Source organism: Macaca nemestrina, chromosome 15, assembly GCF_043159975.1.
Source record: "Macaca nemestrina isolate mMacNem1 chromosome 15, mMacNem.hap1, whole genome shotgun sequence".
NCBI lineage: Eukaryota > Metazoa > Chordata > Mammalia > Primates > Cercopithecidae > Macaca > Macaca nemestrina.
In genome coordinates, this window is record NC_092139.1 from 54,182,687 (window position 1) to 54,206,338 (window position 23,652).

Consider the following 23,652-nt stretch of genomic DNA (forward strand, 5'->3'; position numbering starts at 1 on the left):
TCACTCTGTGGTAGGCACTCTTCTAAGTGCTGTACAGGCATTTCCTCATAAAGTCCCCTCACCAAGCCAATGAAGGAGAGGCTATTGTTTTCATTTTCCAGTGAGAAAACTGACACTCAAAGAAGTTAAGTAGCTTTTCAATGCCATATGGCTCCTAAGTGATCACCCTGGATTTGAACTGAGGCCATCTAGCCCCAGGTCCAGACTGAGCCTATAGTTAAGCACTTAGGCTATAAAATTAGAGAGTTTTACTCTCTCAGAGAGATGAGGCACGGTATGTGAGGTAGGGGAGGAGAGGCAAATAACAGCTATACACAATTCAGTGAAGCACCTGCTAGGAGAGCAACATAGCACGGGAGCCCAGTCCTTCATTTTTTACCTAGCTTGGTTCCCGTAAGTACACAGGTAAATAAAAGGCAATATAAAGCGTGGCAGAGCTATTCTATGGGATGAGGCAAGGACTGGTTCTGCTCAGGATGTTTAAGAAACCTAAAACAAACTGCTGCTAAGGGCCACAGAGGGGAGTAGAAATCAGGCAGGCTGGTGGTGGGTGAGGGAGCCAGCTGAGTAGGGAAGAGGCAGGTGCCCATGAGACGGGAGGCTGAAAGGGTCAGAAGCAGTTGTCTCCAAAGTATGTTCCACTAGGGCCACAGCAACTGTGAAAGGGCAAAAACAAAGACTCCCAGGAAAAAGACGTTGCAGAGACATTTGTCTAAGCACAATTAAATAGAAGCGTTTAACGTGTTACTGTACGCTGTGAATTTCCAAGTGAAGAAGTGTATTTCCCAAAATTACTTGACTATGAACCTGGCTTTCTTCCTTCCCTTTCCCCCAGAGTATCTGGGGAGATTACTGTTCTGAAGAAGACTTTTTGAAATGCTTGTCCTGAGGTTAGGAGAGAAAAGTCTGGGATGACAACTCAGATGTGTTCAGAGGAACTGAATGCATGCGTCTTTGTGGAATGCACAGAGAGAGAAGTGATGACAGAGGTCGGAGCCCTGAGGACGTAGAGACAGACAACAGGAAGAATATCATTACCAACCCACAGAAGTCCTCTTTGTGCCCCTCCCATGATAGCCTCCCCTCCCCCAAAGTAACCGCATTCTGCTGTAACACCACAGATTGGTTGTGTCTGGTTTTTCAATTAAATAAATGAAATTAGAGTATATGTTCTTTTGTGTCTGACTTCTTTCATTCATTATGTTATGTAACCGATCCTGTGTTTTCATTGTATATAATAATCCATCTTATGTACACACCATAATTTATCTGTTTCTATTGCTGATGGGCATTTGGATTGGCTCTAGGTTTTGGCCGTTACAAATAATGCTGCTGCGCACAAGCTTCTCCTCATCTCTTGGTGACTTGGGCAAGCCATCTGTGCATCTCCCTCCCCTACTGCCTCAGTGGGGCAGACCTACCTAGCAGGGGTACTTCAAACTGGTAATTACCTTGTGCTAACTGAAAATTCTGACTGAGCAAGTATGCTCCAGCCCAAACACCTTTCACCAGTTCCTCTACAATTTTAACCTCAAGTTTAAACAAGAAAGTACTAACACTCAGAGTGTGGTTCCTTCATGTAACTCTTAGATTCACATTCTCATTCATATTCTCTCTCTTTTAAAAAAACATTTTGGAAGGCTACTTTATTAATTTTGTGTTGATTCTTTTTTTCAACTTTACTAAAGTATAATGAATAAAAATTTATATATTTAAAGTATATACAACATAATATTTTGATATACATATACATATACATATACATAGTGAAATGATTACCACAAACAAGTGAATTAATATATCACCTCATATAGTTAGTTCCTTTATGCGTGAGTTGTGAACATTTAAGATCTACTCTCTTAGAAAATTTCAAGTTTATAATATAGTATTATTAACTATAGTGACCACACTGAGATCTCCAGAACTCATTCATTCAGCATAACTGAAACTTTTGACCACTGAGAAACATCACCCCATCTCCCCCCACCCCAACCACAGCCCCTGGGAACCACCATTCTACTCTCTGCTTCTAGGAGTTGGACTTTTTTAGATTCCACATATAAGTGACACCACACAGTATTTGTCCTTCTGAGTTTGGCTTCTTTCATTTGGAAAAATGGTTCATTCATGCTGTTGCAAACAACAGAATTTCCTTTGTTTTTTGAAGGCTGAATAATATTCCACTGGAGATATGTACATTTCCTTTATCCATTCATCTGTCAATAGACATTTAAGTTGCTTTCATATCTCGGCTATTGTGAATGCTGCTACACTGAACATGAGAGTGCAGATATTTCTTCAACATACTGATTTCAATTCCTTTGGATATATACCCAGAAGTGGGATTGCTGGGTCATATGGTAGTTCTATTTTCAACTTTCTGAGAAACCTCCATACTGTTTTCCATAATGGCTGTACCAATTTACCTTCCCACCAAAAGTGTACAAGGGGATGAAAATGTGTAGAAAAAATGGTATGATTAGCATACCCAGTACCCAACCATTTACTAACCCAAACACTCATGCGCAGTATTTGAAAACAGAATTAAAAAGCAATTCATGGCTGTAACATTTATTCCTACTATCATACCTCAGGCAGATAGTAAAGAAAAATGTATATAATATTATGTAACATTGATATATGTGTTAAAGACCAAGCAAATTCGATGCCTTTAAAAGGCTTAAAAGATAAGGCACTCATGTCTCTTTTATTGTAGTTTCAAAGAACATAACACTTTTTTCTTTATTGCAAGCTGGTTTTGTATTTCATCCTTTCTGAATTTTTTGAAGCACATTCCTGGTTTATATTTCAGTACTTTCTTCCCTCCACATTTTCTAGTTTGTGTTTTTCCAGGTTCTGGTTATTTCTTGGTTATTTATTTTCCTACCTTGGCAACACTTTTTTATGTGAATTTGACCTTTACATTTATCTTTATACCATCTTTGATTTGAGTAGTCTCTATTGTGTTGATTCTTTCTTTCCAGCTTTACTAAAGTATAATTAATAAAAATTTATGGGCCGGGCGTGGTGGCTCACACCTGTAATCCCAGCACTTTGGGAGGCCGAGGTGGGTGGATCAGGAGGTCAGGGGTTCGAGACCAGCCTGACCAACATGGTAAAACCCCATCTCTACTAAAAATATAAAAATTAGCTTGGCCTGGTGGCGGGCACCTGTAATCCCAGCTACACAGGAGGCTGAGGCAGGATAATTGCTTGAACCCAGGAGGCGGAGGTTGCAGTGAGCCGAGATTGTGCCACTGCACTCCAGCCTGGGCAAAAGAGTGAGACTCCACCTTAAAAAAAAAAAATTATGTATTTAAAGTATATACAAAGTAATATTTTGATATACATATTGTTTTAATATACATATTGATCCCTATCAATAGGTTTTTAACTTGTGTCTTTGGGGATGTGTTGGTTGTGATGTCAAATCTCATCCTAGTTTTTTCTGTCAGAGGCCTCAAATAAGGAAGAATCACTGTTTTGGTAAGTGGTGATCACAGAGGGAATGGAGCAATAAATGGACATTATATAATGCAATCTAGGCAATATATAATGAATTCAAATAAAAGGAGAATTTTTTTTTTACCGTGTACAAGAGTTCTCTTTCCTCCACATCCTTGCCAACACTTATCTTTTGTCTTTTTGGTGAAAGCCATCCTAACAGGGAGGTAATTATCTCATTGTGATCTTAATTTGCATTTCCCTGGTGATCTTGAGCATTTTTCATATACAGCAGTTCCCTCTTTTTTAAAGGGGATACATTCTAAGACCCCTCAGTGGATGACTGAAACTGTGGATAGTACCAAACCCTATATATACTATTGTTTTTGCAATACATACATATCTTTGAAAAAATTTTAATTTATAAATTAAGCACAGTAAGAGATTAGCAATAACAGCTAATAACGAAATAGAACAATAATAACAATATGACAGCATCACTACTCCTGCGCTTTGGGGCTATTATGTAAAATAAAGATTACCTGAACACAAGGACTGTGATATCACAGCAGTCCACCTGGTAACAGATATGGCCACTAAGTGACTAATGGGTGCGTAGCAGATACCACGTGGATCCACTGGACAAAGCAATGATCCATGTCCCGGACAAGATGGGCCAGGACAGCTCAAGGTTTCATCATGCTACTCAGAATGGTGTGCAATTTAAAACTCTGAATTATTTCTAGAACCTTCCATTTAATATTTTTGGACACCACCAACTGTGGTAACTGATATCAGAAAGTGAAACTGAGGATAAAATGGGGCTACTGTACTATTAGCCAAATGTATGTCTGTAAGGCTACTTTAAGGGCAATCAGGCAAGAGAAAGAAACAAAGCATATTCAAATAGGAAGAGAGGAAGTCAAATTATCTGTTTGCAGATAACATGATTGTATATTTAGAAAACCCCATCTTCTCAGCCCAAAAACTCCTTAAGCTGATAAGAAACTTCAGCAAAGTCTCAGGATACAAAATCAATGTGCAAAAATCACGAGCATTCCTATACACCAATAATAGACAAGCAGAGAGCCAAATCATGAGTGAACTCCCATTTACAACTGCTACAAAGAGAATAAAACACCTAGGAATACAATTTACAAGGGATGTGAACTGCTCAAGGAAATAAGAGAGGACACAAACAAATGGAAAAACACTACATGCTCAAGGATAGGAAGAATCAATATCACGAAAATGGCCACACTGCCCAAAGTAATTTATAGATTCAATACTATTCCCATCAAGGTACCATTGACTTTCCTCACAGAATTAGAAAAAACTACTTTAAATTTCATATGGAACCAAAAACGAGCCCACATAGCCAAGACAATCCTAACCAAAAAGAACAAAGCTGGAGGCATCACGATACCTGACTTCAAACTCTAGTACAAGGATACAGTAACCAGAACAGCATGGCACTGGTACCAAAACAGACATATAGACCAATGGAACAAAACAGAGGCCTCAGAAATAACACTACACATCTAAAACCATCTGATCTTTGACAAATCTGACAAAAACAAGCAATGGGGAAAGGATTCCCTATTTAATAAATGGTGTTGGGAAAACTGGCTAGCCATATGCAGAAAACTGAAACTGGACTCCTTCCTTACACCTTATACAAAAATTAACTCAAGATGTATTGAAGATTTAAACATAAAACCTAAAACCATAAAAACCCTAGAAAAAAACCTAGGCAATATCATTCAGGACATAGGCATTGGTAAAGACTTCATGACCTAAACACAAAAAGCAACTGCAACAAAAGCCAAAATTGACAAATGGGACCTAATTAAATTAAAGAGCTTCTGCACAGCAAAAGAAACTATCATCAGAGTGAAGAGAAAACCTACAGAATGGGAGAAAAATTTTGCAATCTAACCATCAAAGGGCTAATATCCAGAATCTACAAGGAACTTAAAGCATTTTTTTTTTTAGAGGGAGTCGCGCTCTGTCACCCAGGCTGGAGTGCAGTGGCGCGATCTCGGCTCGCTGCAATCTCTGCCTCCCAGGTTCAAGCGATTCTCCTGCCTCAGCCTCCTGAGTATAGCTGGGACTACAGGCGTGTGCCACTACACCCAGCTAATGTTTTTAAATTTTATTAGAGACGGGGTTTCACTGTGTTAACCGGGATGGTCTCAATCTCTTGACCTCATGATCTGCCCGCCTCAGCTTCCTAAAGTGTTGAGATTACAGGCACGAGCTACCGAGCCTGGCAGGAACTTAAACAAATTTATAAGAAAAAAAAAAACAACCCCGTCAGAAAGTTGGTGAAGATTATGAACAGATATTTCTCAAATGAAGACATTTATGTGGCCAACAAACATGAAAAAAAGCTCATCATCACTGGTCATTAGAGAAATGCAAATCAAAAAAACCACAATGAGATACCACCTCACACCAGTTAGAAGCATTAAAAAGTCAGGAGACAATAGGCCGGGCATGGTGGCTCATGCTTGTTATCCCAGCACTTTGGGAGGCCCAGGCGGGTGGATCACGAGGTCAGGAGATTGAGACCATCCTGGCTAACACGGTGAAACCCTGTCTCTACTAAAAATACCAAAACTTAGCTGGGTGTGGTGGAAGGTGCCTGTTGTCCCAGCTACTGGGTGACAGAGCAAGACTCTGTCTCAGAAGAAAAAAAAAAAGTCAGGAAACAATAGATGCTGGAGAGGATGTGGAGAAATAGGAACACTTTTACACTGTTGGTGGGAGTGTAAATTAGTTCAACCATAGTGGAAGACAGTGTGGCGATTCCAGGCTGAACTCAAACTCCTGATCTCAAGTGATTCTCCCACCTCGGCTTCCTGAGTCTCCTATAGCTGTAACTATACTTATGCCACCATGCCTGGCCTCTTCTTCTCTTTTACCTTTCTTCCCTTTTGCTCCTGTCTCTTTTCACTTCTCTTTGTTTTCTAATTTATCTTTATAAGAAAAAGTTAGTGTGTGAAAGCACCAACATGAAATACCAGCTACAGGAAGTATTTTTAAACAGTTTAATTTAAAACCAAGGGCTTGAAGTTTGAATTTACCCTGAAAAGAAGAAATAAGTAAAGTGAAAAAGTAATCACATATCAAACAAGCTTTAGGTTCTTGGATGGCCACACTGATTTCGATACCAATGCATAGCAAATAGTAAAGCTAATTTTATTTATACCATTTGAAGAGGCAAAAATAACTCTGAATATGTAACAGCTTAAAGAGCACAAATGGAAAAGGTCCTTTCATTTTAAATGTATAACAGTATTCTCTCAAAAAGGCATTAAGATATTGCTTTGGCCATGTGCAGTGGCTCACACCTGTAATCTTAACATTTTAGAGGCTGAGGCAGGAGGATCATTTAAGGCTAGGAGTTTGAGACCAATCCGGGAAACATGGAGGGACTCCAATCTCTACAAAAAATTTAAAAATCAGCCAGGCATGGTGGTGTGTATCTGCAGTCCTAACTACTCAGGAGGCTGAGGTGGGAGGATCACTTGACCTCAGGAGTTTGAGGTTACAGTGATCTAGGCATGATAGCACCACTGCGCTTCAGCCCGGGTGGAGAATGAACGGGACCCTGTCTCTTGAAAAACAACAACAAAAAAAGAAAAGAAAAGAAAAAGATACTGTCTTAGTAGTAAAGGTAAATGTAGAGAGTAAAAATAAATTTTTCTGCAGCCCTTACTGATCATTTAGTCCACTTCCAATTTTTTATTACAAAAATTCTGCCAAAGTATTCTGGCATGTTATTAAGAGAATACATATTCACTTCTAGTTAAGATTTTAGTGTTCTAACATTTTAAGAAAATATTTTCTATGAGACTTATAATAACCAAGACTTAATTTTAAAAAATCATACTGCTAATGTACATTTTAAAACTCTCTATTTTAGACATTTATGTCTGTGCCACCATTTACTGGAAAATGCTAATAATATTCTAAGAGACAAGTCCTGCTTCCGACTGTGTAAATGTGCTGAAATATTAGTGAGGATATGATTTCTCACACTTTGGCCTTTTGATGAAACGCCTTTCCAATACCAGTGTGTCATCTTATCCTACAATTTCACACATCAGCTGCCAGGGTATCTACCCTGAGAGCCCAGTTTCACATTGCACTAATGAGTCAACACCTGTTAAGAGTGGAGAAATCTGAACCTTGTTAGCGATTGTGAAGCCTCTTGGGAGCTGGGATGCTGAGCATTGTCATACTCACCGTCAACATGTCTGTGCTAAGGACCCTGGCAGCGGCTGTGATGAAGTCCCCCACCAGCATTGAGAAGCCAGGAAAACCCAGGGAGAAAAAGCGGGGTGGACAGTGCCTTATGATGGTGTTTAAGATATCCTAAAAGGGAAGATAGGAAAACACAATTGTAATGTTCAAACACAAAATTCCAAAGTAGTGTTTGTAGTGGTACATATGACCACTGTATAATAATCTAAGACAGCACAGATCACAGAAAATTTTCAATGAAAGAGATATTAGAAACTGAGCTACTCCAAGGGTTATTGTACCCATTTTAAAGGTGAGAGATTGGAGACACCAAGTTGTAAGATGAATTATGCAAAATCTAAACCATGACTCTGAGACTAGACATTTCTTCTGTCTTCCATGTAAAGGTAGGCTCCTTGGACAAGCTACAGGAGTAACGAGGTAAATATGCAATTAAAACCCTCAAATATCTATCACTAAAACAAAACAAATGTCCTGTCTTTAGCTTTCAATTTGCCACAGTTAAAGCACACAGTTACATTAAAATATCTTAAAGTAGGCAACGAGATGGACAATTTCACTCTTCAGATAGTTTTATGTGTTAAGAAATGGGAATATGGCCGGGCGCGGTGGCTCAAGCCTGTAATCCCAGCACTTTGGGAGGCCGAGACGGGTGGATCACGAGGTCAGGAGATCGAGACCAACCTGGTGAACATGGTGAAACCCCGTCTCTACTAAAAAAATACAAAAAACTAGCCAGGCGAGGTGGCGGCGCCTGTAGTCCTAGCTACTCAGGAGGCTGAGGCAGGAGAATGGCGTGAACCCGGGAGGCGGAGCTTGCAGTGAGCTGAGATCCGGCCACTGCAACTCCAGCCCGGGAGACAGAGCGAGACTCCGTCTCAAAAAAAAAAAAAAAAAAAAAGAAATGGGAATATGCAGAGTGCGAAGGTAATGTTGTAATGAGTGAAATGCTAAGGTCAGGGAATCAGCATGGTTCTGAATATATGTGTGATCTCGGTGCAAGTACAAAGTGCACTAGTGGCCTTTTGCACAGAGTGCAGTGTGAAGAGTATCATCTGCCCTAGACACCTTGTGTTCCTGTGTCTGTGATGGCCTCTCACTGATGGCTGGATGCCCCTCACCCCCGGCTCTGGTCTGAAGCAGATATCTAATTCTTGCCTGTGGCAGATCAGGGGTCCACCACTGGACAGCATTCATGCCATCCATGGCCAGGCCACATCTCTGAAGCCATCTGTGCAAGTGTGTGTGTGTGTGTGTGTGTGTGTAACAGGAATTTGTAAGAAAACCACAAATCACAAACTTATGCAGCTGTTGGCCATGTACATTAATCAAAACACACACTGAAGTACAGTCGTGTCACTTTATGACGAGGATACATTCTAAGAAATGTGCTGTTAGGCAATTTCATCATCTTGTGAACATCGTAGAGTGACTTACACAAACCTAGATAATAGATGCCTACTACACATCCAGGCTAAAAATGTGCACAACATGTTACTATACCGAATAGTACAGGCAATTGTAACACAATGGAAATTATCTGCATATCAAACCACATCTAGACACAGAAAAGGTTCAGTAAAAATACAGCACTATAATCTTATAGGACCACCATCATATATGTGGTTTGCCACTGACTAAAATGTTACATGACTATATAGTTACGTGACTTATAGTTTCACAACTTATTATAGTCTCAATATAAGAGTAAGAAGCAAAACACACACACACACACACACACACAAAATCCTAGTTTCTTTTCTTAGATTTCAGTGTGGTTATCTTAAAAATCCTTAAAAATAATCCTGATTTAATTCTATCAGTATCACATTAGAGCAAAGCAGTAGTTACATGCTAAATTCTAACATGTTAAGTCTGTCATAATAAAAATAACTTTATTTAACAACTTATCTTCCTAAAAAAATTTGTATATGTTCACAAACCATTTTTCCTAAGACTTTTTTTTCCTTACATGGGTCTTAGTTTCTACAAATCTTGACCTTTACATTCTTAAAATTACTGTATAATGCTTAATTCAGTAGAGTTCACATATAGTAAATAGTTTAGCAAGTACTAATTCAAAGTTTTAGCATTTCAGCAGACTTTTTTCCTACACCAGAAATAAACAGATAGATAGATAAGTAAAAAAGGAAGGAAGGAAGGGAAAAAATCCATGAACCACGCTTCTTCCAGGTTAATGTTTAAGCCTACTTTAATCACGTCCTTTGATACACTTTAAGGTCCGTATCAGTCAAGGCAAACATTCTAAGGGACCGAGCAGATGGATGCTACAGTTTAGAAAGTGTGTGGTAAACTCAGGATCCAAGAGTGGAACAAAAGATCCACCTTTTTCATAATTAAGCCTCTGATTAATGCCCTAGGCTCCTCACCACACACCTGTAATTACTCACAGAGGTACTCATTGTGCTGGGCCTTGTCTCGGAATATCAGGCATCAAGCTATCCGGCAGCAGATGGAAGCACATTTCTGTTGACATATGTTGCAATGAAAGGATTCGTGCAAACCTGGCTAGCAAGGTAGCAGAATGCCATGCATTTGAAGATTAATAATGCAAACAACCATGATGTTAACTTTGTTATGTTTGTGTTAATTCCATCTGTTGAGATGGGAAACTAAACCTTGAAGCTTGCGGGCTTTAAAAATCTTTAGCACATATTTGAATCAAATAAGCCCATTTTCACCACTGGAATTTAGAGTTTTAATTAAAAAATGCTTTTCTAGGCTAAATTTATGGGAATTATGAACTAAATCCTTTAACAAGCTAACACCACAATTTGTAAATGAATCCATTTTGCATCATAAGATTTGTACGTATAAAGGCAATAATCTGTAAAATAGGGCATTCAAAAAATATTACTCAGTTGCTATACTGATGCTAAAGACAGTAGATAGGCATGTAGCTGAGATAAAGTCACATGGCTCCCCCACTCCCTGGACTTCAGCCAATCACTTCAACGGAACCTGCTACTATGAGCAAGAAGGTTGGAAAAAGAGGGCAAAATAACAGATGGCTAGCCTACCCTACCCTGCCACCCACGTAAGACAGCGCCCTGAGGAGACACAGCGCCTGTGTGAAGTCGCCAAAGACAGCACTGGGGGAGAGTAAATGGGGGGGTTAAAGAGGGAACTATATGACCAGTCAGCCAAATTATGGCCATATGCCTGCTTATGTTGCTTCTCCACACTGAAATGGAACAACTCGAAGATTGTATCTTTGTGATAACATTTTAAAATTAGGAATAACCATGTGGTACTCAAAGAAGAGCCACTGCATATTCCCAGCAGCAGGACATCCACAAAATGTCCCACTGATTTCCTAACTCAGTAGAATCCTTCTTTCACCTTCCCCACCATACATTAAGACACAGCTATAACAGGAGTCTTTGAAAAATATAATAAAAATCTGAAACCTCCCTTACAGCCTCCAGGGCTTTATATATACATGGGACAGGATGATGCTCTCAGATATCAGTCATTCATATGCAACCCTCATGCCTTTTGCCATCTCCCTGTCCAAAGTGAACATTACTTGCCTAACAGGGTTTTCAAAGTGACTCATGTTTTAATTTTTTTATTTCCATAGGTTTTTGGGGAACAGGTGCTATTTAGTCAGATGAGTAAGTTCTTTAGTGATGATTTGTGAGATTTTGGTACACCTATCACCCGAGCAGTAAACACTGTACCCAATTTGTAGTCTTTTGTCCCTCACCATCTCCCACCCTTTCCCCCAAGTCCCCAAAGTCCACTGTATTATTCTTATGCCTCTGCATACTCAGAGCTAGCTCCCACTTAGGAGAGAGAACATACAATGTTTGGTTTTCCATTCCCGAGTTATTTTGCTTAGAATAATGGCCCAATTGTTCTGAAAAACTTATGTGTATCCTTTCTCATAAGTAAAAAGTAACTCAAGTAATACAATGATAGTAACCAATGCTGCTAAATTTTTGCTAAAAATATCATCCTCTGATGAAGACTCTGGGTCTGAGACCAGCTCTCCTTGTTAAATATGAGCACAGAATGCAGTGTCAGGGTGGTGTGAGAGAACTACTTCTCTCAACTCCAGCTGGCCTACCTAAGAGTATCACAAGGACCTGCAGAGAAGAGGAAATGGGCCATCCTTTGTACTGTGTGATTCGATGCTATTCAGCGCTGCCTCCACTGAGATGGCTAGTGAGAAACAGCCCTGCACTCTAGCATGGTGAAAAGAACTCTAGAACTTGAGCCATGAGGCCTAGGTTCAAAACCTTGTGTGACTGTGGGCAGATCAAGTCATACCCAGAGCTTCATGCTTCTCTTCCATAAAATGGAATGATACTCCCTTACGGAGTTGTATGTAGTGGGATAGCAGATAAGAACATACGCCTTTGTAAAATGAAAAGAGCCATAAAGAAGTAAATAGAGTAGCAATTAAATAATTATTTTTCAAAAAGAGAAGGACTCTGAAGAGTTTTACTTTGTAAAATTTACTTTACAGGTGTAGTTTATATAATTCAGTGAACTATTACTTTGCTGATCTACAGAAAGAATAGTTTAAGACACTTCAAAGGTGGCACACAAACAAGCCTCTTAGATCACACATTATCCCAGAAATTCAAAAGTTCTAGAAATTAGTGCTTTCAAGCAACACTCTTAACAAAGCATTACGGCAATTAGCCACAATGTTTTACAAGGCAAATACTAAAAGAAAAACAGGAAAATTATCATCTTAGATTTTCTAGGATTCATTTTTCTAGGAGTTCTAGAACTTAATACAAAGAAGTTCAAGTTAGTTTTATAGCAAGAATTAGTTTCTTTTTCACACGTTAAATAGACTAAACCACAAACTAAACAATAGGCTCAATGATATATGGAATCTAAAATAAAATGAGGTTTTTTTTGAGAGTTGAACATATGACACATAGACAAAGATCTTTCACATGCTTTTGTTCAAAGAAATTAAAATTCATTCTGCAAAATGTTGCAATATAGTGAACAGATCACCAAACCAGTATTTTTCTCTTGTTCTGGTTAGAAGTCCAAGTGCATACTATACGTTGAGTGTGAAAAGATCACTAAGATGATAATTGTGAATTTGCAGCTTATCAAAAGATTGTGGTTATGAGAAAGTAACTGGTGAGAACATCTGTCTCTTATCACTGATCTTGCAAAAAATCAGGTAATTCAAATAGAGGCGTGTTGTTTCCTCTCCTCCAAAGCACAGTTCTATAAACACAAACCATATTCAGCCTGGTAAATGAATCGCTTTAATTGAATGCTATGTACACAGTAACTGGAAAAACCATAAGTGATAAGAAAAACATATGGTGATGGCAACAGAAATTGGTTTATTCATTTTGCATAGTGTTGTTTCTTTAGTTCCCTTATAATTGACCTTTAGAGCGATAAATGTGTAAAATAATTTTGTTTATTATGGCTCCAAACCTTCCAACAATTACACAAAATGAAAATTTAAAAGGAAGGATTCATTCTGGAAGCATTTCCATTGTTTACATAATTGCACAGCTATAATTTAGTGCTCATGTTGTTATGGAAAATAAAAAAGGGCGATTACAGGCCATTTCAATTCAAAATATTGCACAGTGGTGTCAAAATGGAGGAAAAATGTTCACTTTAAAGCAGTTTAAAATGGATTAACCCTAAAAACAAAAACATTTCAACTTAGCATTCTATAAAACACAAATGTTCAAGAAGTAGCCCTCCTCCAAACCGTATTAGAAATGTTGCAACTGTACTTTCACACCAATTACATATATATTATTCACTTAATATTTGCTCAGGGCCCAGCAGATGATGGTTGTAACACAATAGCCAGCCATCTGTCTCCCTGCCTTTCCTTCGTGGACTCGCGCCTGCTTCTCAAGAGCAAACAGATCCGGTTATTCCACCTAAAGTCACTCCGTCCCTCCACGAGGCCAGACACAATCATCAAGAAATAAAATCTGCATATGAAAAATCACTCAATTCCTCATTTAACTTTTTACTTAAAGAAAACTAAACACTACACAGTTAGATGAATTCATCACTGTTTTTTAGAGAAGATGCCTGTCTTTTACCCAGGAAATTCTATAGGAAGCTCTTTTATTTGGTAAAGAGGGTAAGGTTGGGATCCGTTTATTCCAGTAATCTGGCTAACAAAAAGGTATGATTCATTCTATACTTGGATAATTAATTATAAAAAATGTGAACGCAGAGGAATACATTCATACTAAATATGATTATAATTTAAACTTTAACAATGAAGACAGCCACGATCCTGTAGTACTTCTGGACATATTTTTAAGTATTAGTTATTGCCCGCCTGACGTTCAGAAATGCTGAGTGACGAGAAATTTTTAGTTACCAGAAGACCAGATTTGAAGATACCTCAAAGCTCCAAAGCCTGATTCTCTCATTTCTGCTAGTGGGTCTCTGCTCCTTCAGCTTAGGGCACAAGGACGTACTTTACATACCACAAGTTGCTACCTGGCTTCTGATGATTAAAAAATAAATCAAATCAACATGACCTTTTAAAAAAAAAACAAAACAACACGGCAGAGCACGGCACCAATACTTCATTTCCAGAAAAGTCGCTGAGAATAAAAAGATAGCAGGACAAAGCTGATTACATCAATTACTTTGATGATTCGGGCCAAATATGTGGTACGTGCTTTACATTATGTATTAAAATGGCTAACTTGGTACATCTGCCTGGGGAAAAAAGCAGAGATTTTAACAAGTGTTGTACACAATGTGACTTCCTAGAGTACAACTATGTTACAAAAGTCAGGAGAAATATTACAGGACAGAGTAATTGGGTTCTGCACCTAGAGAATCAAAACTGCCTAGTGGCTGGGCATGGTAGCTCATACCTATAATTCTAGCACTTTAGGAAGCCAAGGCAGGGGATCATTTGAGCCCAGGAGTTCAAAACCAGCCTGGGCGACATATCAAGACCCTGCCTCTATAAAAAATAAAAAAAATTACCCAGGTGTGGTGTGGTAAACTCCTGTGGTCCCAGCTACTTGGGAAGATGAGCTGGGAGGATCACTTGAGCCTGGGACATCAAGGCTGCAATGAGCTGTAATTGTAAGACTGCATTCCAGCCCAGGCGACAGATAGGGAACCTGTCTTTAAAAAAACCAAAACCAAACAAAACATAATACCTAGAACTTCTCACCAGCAGAACTGCTATGAAGAAGACACTGAATTTCCTTGACAGCAGCATGCCTTAGGGAATGGGAAACACGCAACAAATTCCTCAGGCCACAGGAGCTGTTCTGAGCATTTGCACAGTATCAGGATTTCAGGAGCAACAGAACAAGTGGACAGATGGCAGAAAAAGGCACTGTGATGCTCAAGCCCAAAAGGAGAACCTTGAATATTTTTTATAACTGCTTATCTATAAAGAAAAACTTGGCTGGCCTTTAAACAGATGAAGATGGACTGTTCTGCTTCAAAACATGTGGGATATAGATTTACTTAAGGAACACTGTACATGAATTTTATTTTATAAAGTAGTTGATAAGTCACTAATATGTCTAACCTGCCTCTTTCTCTTAGTAACAGCTTCAAGATATATATTCATATATAATGAAGTTCACCCTATAAAGTGTACAATTCAGTAGTTTTTAGTGTATTCACAGAATTGTGCAACCATCACCACTAATTTGGGAGCATTTCATTACCCCAAAATGAAGCCTATACCCACCAGCAGCTATTTCCCATTTCTCACATACCCAGTAACTGGCAACTACTAGTCTACTTCCTGTCTCCATGAATCTGCCTACCCCGGATATTTCAGAATATGGAATCTTACAATATATATCGCATTTTGTGTATGGTTTCTTTTACTTAACATGTTTTCAAGGTTCATCCATGTTGTGGCACATAATACTTTATTCCTTCTTAGTTAATAATACTTAATTCCTTCAAATTAATATTCCATTGTATCGATATACGAGATTTTGTTCATCTTTTCATCAGTTGATGGACATTTAAGCTGTTTCTACCTTTTGACTGGTTTTGATTTGAATTTCTCTGGTGAATAATGATGCTAAGCACCTTTTCATTTTCTTCTTGGCCATTTTTATATCTTCTCTGGAGAAGTTTAAGTCTATATCTTTCACCCATTTTTTATTTGGGCTGTCTTTTGGTTGCTGAGTTGTAAGACTTCCTTAATTTTTAAAATTTTCATTTATTTGTTTATTTTTGAGACTAGGTCATAAGACTGGCTAATTTTTGTATTTTTGGTAGAGGTGGGGTTTCACCACGTTGTCCAGGCAGGTCTCAAACCCCTGGCCTCAAGCAATCCACCTGTCTCAGCCTCCGAAAGTGTTGGGATAACAGGCATGAGCCATTGTGCCTGGCTGTGTAAGACTTCTTTATATATTCTGGATACTAGGCCCTAATCAGCTATATAATTTCAAATATTTTGTGGGTTGTAGTTTCACTTGCTTGACAGCATCTTTTGAAGCACAAAAGATTTTAATTTTGATGAGTGATAATTTATCCATTTTTTCTTCTGTTGCTTGCATATTTGGTTTCATATCTAAAAGTCTATTGGCAAATCCAAGGTCACGGAGATTTAGTCCTTTCCTTTCTAAGAGTTTTGCCATTTTAGCTCTTATATTTGGGACATAGAACCATTTTGAGTTAATCTGTGTATATGGTGTGAGGCAGGGGTCCAACTTCATCCATTTGCATGTGAGTATCCAGTTGTCTCAGCATCACCTGTTGAATTGACTATTCTTTTCCAACTGAATTGTCTTTGCACCCTTGTCAAAAAATCAGCTGACTATGGGTGTATAAGTTTACTTCTAGACTCTCAATTCTATTCCATTGATCTATATGTCTAACCTTTTACCAGGACCACACTGTTTGGATTACTCTAGCTTTTTAGGATCTTTTGAAATAGGAAGCTAGTAATTCTCTAATTTTGTTCCTTTTTGAGAAGGCTTTGGTTATTCAGGATTCCCTGCAATTCCATATGAAATTTAGGATCAGTTTTTCCATTTCTGCAAAAAACACCATTGAAATTTTGATAGGGATTGTATGGAAGCTACATATCACTTTGGAGAGTATTGTTATCTTAATAATATTAAGTCTTCTGATCCACAGATATTTTTCCATTTATTTAGGTAGTTTTTAATGTCCTATGGCAAGGTTTGCAGTTTTCAGTGTATACATCTTGCAAGTCCTGGGTTAAATTTATTCCTAAGTATTTTATTCTTCTTGGTGCTACTGTAAACATGATTGCTTTCTTAATTTCATTTCCAAATTGTCTATTTCTGCTGTATAAAAATACAGTTGATTTTTATATATTGATCTTGTATCCTGCAATCTTACATAATTTATTAGTTCTAGTAGGTTTCCTTTTTAAGTGTGTGTGTATTTCTTGAGCTTTTCCAAATACAAGATCATACAGTCTTTCAATATACATATCTTTCATTTTCCTTTCTAGTCTGAATGGCTTTTATTTCATTTTCTTACCTAATTCCCCTGTCTAGAATCTCTGGTACACTGTTGAAACGTGGTGAGAAAAGACATCCTTGTCTTGCCCCTGATCTTAGGGAGAACATCAGAGTTTAAAATGGAAATGCCTGTTATTTCTTTGGTGAGAAGAAAGCCAGAGCCTATGATGTGGCAAACAAGCCCCGAGTAACCTTTTTGCAATACATTTTTGCAGCAGCAAATGAGTGCTTTCTGCAAGGATGCTCAGGGTGCTGTGAGATCAGGGCCTCTAAGAAAGAAATGATTCTCCATCACATGAATCAGCTCGCTCCCTCAGCTCCAAGTCCTTTGCTATATGAACAAAACATAAAGCCCCTTTTCTCTGACCAACATAACACCCTGCCTGAAGCCCACAGATCGAGAGGGGCTGCTGTCTTTCACGTGTGCTTCCTATAATGGGCACTTCACAGCTCACTGAGGAGACTGACAGGGAGAGGGCAAACCTATTAGGAAATTCTGGCACATTTATAATTCCATAAGATGAGGAAAACTGTTGTAAGGTCATGGAAAGAAGTGACTTACCAGCTGCACCAACAGTGCCTTGAAGATGCTGTGGCCTGACTATGTAATGACTGTCTTAGTCATGACCCTGATAAGCTTCAAATCTACACTATTACAGTTTGTACAACAGGCTTGCTTAATGAGGTTGATGCAGATGCTCAAGAGCAGTTATTAAATCCTCACAATGAGACTTTAGCAAATGAGGGCTTCAACAAGTTGTTGCCAGTAAGTGATAACAGTGGAAGCGACTCAGTTGCATCAGACTCATGTGTAAGGTGTTCTAAGTGCTAGACGCTGGTACAGCACTCCAAAAGAAGATCAGGCCTCATGGCCAAAGCTCAGGGATAAGTCTACCCAGAAAGGCATTCATACAGCACCAGAAAAAAAAAAAAAAAAAAAAAAAAAGTTACTGGGCACTGGGGATGAGGGAGGGCTGGGGTAGGAGGATACTAAAATCTTTTTCTGAGATGCCCAGCTGCTTGTCTTAGAAGAGGCTAAACTGAGGCAAGTGTCTCTGTTTGTCTCCTCCACCCCCTCCTCTACAGCTTTACAATATTCTCTAGCAGAAGCAAAAACAGGGTCAGTGCCATCACAGATAAAAGGATGGGTGGCCGAGCGTGGTGGCTCATGCCTGTAATCACAGCACTTTGGGAGGTCGAGGTGGGTGGATCACCTGAGGTCAGGAGTTCAAGACCAGCCTGGCCAAGACGGTGAAACCCCATCTCTACTAAAAATAAAAAAATTAGCCAGGTGTGGTGGTGGGCACCTGTAATCCCAGCTACTCAGGTGGCTGAGGCAGTGAATTGCTTGAACCTGGGAGGCGGAGGTTGCAGTGAGCCAAGATTGTGCCACTGCACTCCGGCCTGGGTGACAGAGGGAGACTTCATCTCAAAAAAAAAAAAAAAAAAATGGGTAAGTAGAATGCACTTAACAGTGTATAATCATGTAAGTAAATACTAAGGTAAGAAATGCCAAAATGAGTCAGATGTGCACACACAAATATAGGTACTCCCAAGTCAGAAAACTATACTTTTCTCAGGTTTATTATTCACACCGTCTCAAGAATGCATCTGCTAGAAATACATTCTTCTTAGAATATTAAAAAGAAACACTTGGGTGAAACCACAGACTTAACACAGTCAGGTAGGTGTTCCTTAATGTCATGGCTGCAAGGGCATAGTAAAGATTTAATCAACACTGCCAATGATGCCAAGTAAAATAATCTTCTCATTCTAATGTTGGAATCTAGATTAGGACCCAACTGCACACTATGTTACCCGCAGAATGAAGTAGAAAACATCAGTAGGGAAAACACAACACTACTGAATTTGGGTAACAAAGGTATTTAATTTATTCCTTTGGAACCACAAAAACTTAGAAAAGAGATCCAAGAGATCATCATTCAATCTTTTAATTTAACAGACACAGAGAACGGTATCAATCAAGGCCAGAACTGTAGTTACCAGCAAGGTTCAAACACAAACCCAAGCATGTCTGCTCCTTACAGGAAGGGAAAATGTTAAGTCAGGGTCAATGAAGCACCATCTAATATTCCTGAATAATGGGCCTCATATATAGTGCACAGCACTATTTTTTTTTGTCTTTTTGAGACGAAGTTTCGCTCTCATTGCCCAGGCTGGAGTGCAGTGGCGCAATCTCGGCTCGCTGCAACCTCCGCCTCCCGGGTTCAAGCAATTCTCCGGCCTCAGCCTCACAAGCAGCTGGAATTACAGGCATCCGCCACTACACCCGACTAATTTTCTGTATTTTTCGTAGAGATGGGGCTTCACCATGTTGGCCAGGCTGGTCTTGAACTCCTGACCTCAGGTGATCCACTCGCCTGGGCCTCCCAAAGTGCTGGAATTACAGGGATGAGCCACCGCGCCCAGACTGCACAGCACTATTTTGAGGACTTACTTAGTTTTGAAACATGAATTCTTCTTTCATCTCACTCACTTTACCTAATAATCATTTAAAAATGCAAATAACATCTTTTAAAACTATACTTTCAAGTGAAGTCAACAAATGATTGCTTCAGCTTAAAAATATGCTTCCAAAAATAAACACACAACTCCTACTCTCATAGAAGTATTATCAGATGAAGGAAATGGCTTATAAAATGCTAACTTCAAAATAAAGACAGGTCTTCCACCAAAGCCATCTTCTTAGGAAATTACTGGGCATGGGGGATAAGGGGGTGTGGAATTATGTGAGGAGGCTCGGGGCGCTGAGGGGAAATGCATTAGAAAGATCTTTTGGGGGAAAAAAAAAAAAAGAAATTTACCAAGATTCCAGCAACAAATTAAGATTCCCATTCTTCCCTGAAAATGAACACTAGAGAACATACACCAGTTCTTTGTGGCTTCTATGCTCATTTATCTGTGATCTCAACTCTGCTTAAAAAAAAAAAAAAAAAAAAAAAAAGCTCAGGGCTTCTAATGCCATCACAGACTAGCATGTCCCATGCATTTAAACATGCTTCCTTCTCATAAGGTGAAATCAGGAAGCCTGGCTCTCAGGTTTGGGTGAAAACGAGTCTGCTTCATGGTACTGACTTTTGCCAGGATGTGTCCCAGCCTATGCCCAAAAACAGATTAACAATAGAAAAATGATTTCTGTTTGTTACTTCCCACATCTTCTGGTTTGTTCCCATATCAGTAAGATTAGTGTTAGAATATGATTATTATCCATTCTTTTCATTCTAAGAAAACACAAAATGCATGCTCTCTAGTTTATTTTCTTACAAGTAAAATTACTCCCCCTGCACAAAGCAGCAAAACTGAAGCTCTCAACATTTTTGTGTTCTGCAAAAAAACAGAGGGCAACCCTGTGGTCATTCAATTCTGGGAGTCTCCACTAATGTGGGTGGAGGCCTGGATGAATTAGAATGACAATCTCCCACCCCTCCCATTTAGACAATTTGTATTTAGACAAAGAGCTCTCAGGAATGGCTTAAATTTGAGAGAACAATCCCAAAGGAAGCCAGCTCTATCAACCTGCTTATGGAGAAACCTCAGGCCAGATCCATTAGCAAAACGGCAATACCCACAAACCAGACACTACACCTGTCCCGTCCATCCTATGATGAAAAGCCCACCATATACAAATTTCACCATGGCAGAAAGCAAAGAGGTCAATCGACCTCTAAATAGTGGACAAACGGCTTGCTGCTTCAAATTCTAGGAATACTTATTTTACATTTTGATTTTCAATGTACACATAACAAAATTCATTTTAGGGGCTTAAACACAACTTTTTTTTTAAATGAAGGTGTTTTAAGTGTAGATTTTTTAGCTAATGCGGAAATAGAAAGAGGAGGGCTTTAAAGATAAAATTCCAGTAAAAGATACAATTTGCTTTCTGAACTTGGGCAGATACTTTACCTTCTGAACAACAATTTCATCATCTGTAAAATGGGAATGAAAATGCATCATGCCCTGTTATACTTTTCAAAAGAGCAAAGGAGAAAGCATTTTGTAAATTCCAAAGTTCATAATTATTATTTTTATTAAATAACAGCAACTTTTATTCATGATCTTATTAAAATATTAATTTTCCAGGATCATTTGAAATCCTCAAGTGCTAACTGAGTTGAAGGTACCACGTTAGTTGCTGTGAGGCTCGGAGGCAGCCCCTGCCTTCCAGCAATGACTTGTTAGGGGAGGGGAGAGCTACTCATAGCTAAGAGTGAGGCCACCGAGAGCACAGGGCTCCTGCATGATGGGAACAGCGGGTATGCCATGGGAACCAAGGAAGCGAAGCAAATAGGTGGCACAAGGCATTGGGTCTTGATGAAGGGACCATGCTGCATGTGTTCAACTAGACTCCAGCACACAGGAAAATGGTAGGTATTTTGTTTTAATGTCTTATTATTAAAAGGCTCTCTTTTGCTAACATTTCTTTAGCGCACAAATACCTACTAAAGGATATTTTTTCCATGGGAGAACAAAAGAAAAACTGTTGTTTATTGCTTCTTTAGAAAACAATGTTATCTTTAAAATGCGTTTCAGTAAATAGCATTAATAGCTGAACAATCTGCAATTACCACAATACCACTTATTGTTATGTATTAAAAAAGAAATCAACAGACAAAAAGAGATTATTCCCCACAAGGAGAGCGCTTTTGTCACAGAAACAAAAACTGCAATTTAAAATGCTTTTCTTGACATTATTTCCATCTATCCAAGTCTCCCCTTTATGAATTATACACCACAGTCAGGATTTAAATCTCTTATATTCAAAAATCATTCCTCTCTAAATGGGAGTTAATGTATCCTCCTTCCCCAAGTATAACTTCAGCACTTGAAATGTCCCTGTGTCTCTCAGTGCCTCTGCGCCTGGAGAAAAATGTAACATTTCTTGAAGTCTTTATCGAATTCTAAATGAGAAAAGATGCTCTTACAGGTCAACAGCTATATTCCAAAGAGCAGGAAAATCCCTTCTACAGTGAAATGTACCAGTGCCTACTGAAGACCTAGCTATCTTCACCTTCCCAAAGTCCCAGAGTCATCAGAAACTCATTTCATGGAATAAGCAGCACAAGCCAAACAGGCTATGTATGTGGTCACTGATTCATGGATGCAGTGACTTGAGTGTAAGGCTAGGTAGGGCTCAAGCTCTAAAGTGAATGTTCCCTTTTTCTGAGGCCGTCCTAGAGGGTCAGACAGCCTTGGACTGAATACTTTAGAGCTTGAAAGGCTTACAAATGCAGAATCTATCGCCTGCCGTATTTGAACAGAAAACTGGATTTAGTGTCTCCTGATGATGAGCTAGAATCTACTTCTTAGTCCCGGCTCTGGAGGTAAAACAGTCTCTCTCCACACAGCACTGCTTCAGACATTTGAAGAAAGCAATTATCTGTTTCCATGCACCAACCCTTTTCCACACAAGCTGTTCTCTCAGCCATCCCACTTCCTCTTAGGTACTCAGGCAGTGTTCATGCAAGAAGTGGAACCTGAGCCCCCTTCCTGCCTCCTTTCATATGTACAGTGCCTTGGGCTTTGCAGATGCAGGCCACACAACTCTCTACTTTGGGCTTCCAGGCAAAATCCACCTCAGATAATTTTCATGTTAACTTCAGAATTAATCAGAACGTTCCATGTTTTATTTCTTAAATTGACTTTTTTTAGACAGAGAACTTAGTAAGCTGAACCCTTGTTGAAAACTCATTTAACTCAACCTGAAACACTGACTCTCTTAATCTTCCTGGTTAAATTTCCGTATGCATTTATTTCCTTGGTTAAGCTAAGAAAGTGAGACTTTCCTACTGTCTTTGATTACTGAGTTGTATCATTTAATTTATATTACCTAGCTCTTTTCTTAGGACAATGTCATCTGCAGAAGTACTCCCCTAGGGCAAGGTTTCTCAACCTCAGCACTACTGACATGATTGGTCATAAATTCCTTGTTGTGTTTCTGCGCACTATAGAACATTTAACAACATCCCTGGCTTTCACCCACTAGATGACAGTACACTTCCCTCCCCTACTTATGACAACCAAAAGAGTGTCCGGACATTGCCAAACGTTCCCTGGAGGGGGCAAAATTCCCCTGCCCCCTAAGAATCACTGTTCTAGGATAATGAAAGTTGACTAGCTCACCGCAGTAGAAAGCTAACGCCTGCCTTGAAACTGATAGTTGAAGCCAAAATTTCAACCAAAGTGGCTCAGCTCGGCATATTTGGTTACCCATTCTTCCCCATGATGCTATGTGGATTTGGAATAGCCAGTCTCAGAAGGAGGTCTTTTTTTTTTTTTTTCCTCAATTTTCTATCAATCAATATATTTACTGAGCATCTACCCTCTCTGGGAAAAGACAGAATGCACTCCAGTGACTCTATTAAAAAAAGATTCCGGGCCGGGCGCGGTGGCTCAAGCCTGTAATCCCAGCACTTTGGGAGGCCGAGACGGGCGGATCACGAGGTCA

General features: G+C 39.2%; 1 protein-coding gene across 6 annotated transcripts in view; it reads right to left on the minus strand.

Annotated features, from left to right (window-relative positions):
* The window catches only part of LOC105486802 (Ral GTPase activating protein catalytic subunit alpha 2), a 318,021-nt gene that overhangs the window by 147,885 nt on the left and 146,484 nt on the right, over positions 1 to 23,652 (minus strand). For all 6 annotated transcript variants that reach the window (XM_011749858.3, XM_011749855.2, XM_011749856.3 and 3 more), the window contains one exon: positions 7,699 to 7,827. In XM_011749858.3, coding sequence (XP_011748160.2) covers positions 7,699 to 7,827 — 129 coding nt within the window. The remainder of the gene's footprint in view (positions 1 to 7,698; positions 7,828 to 23,652) is intronic.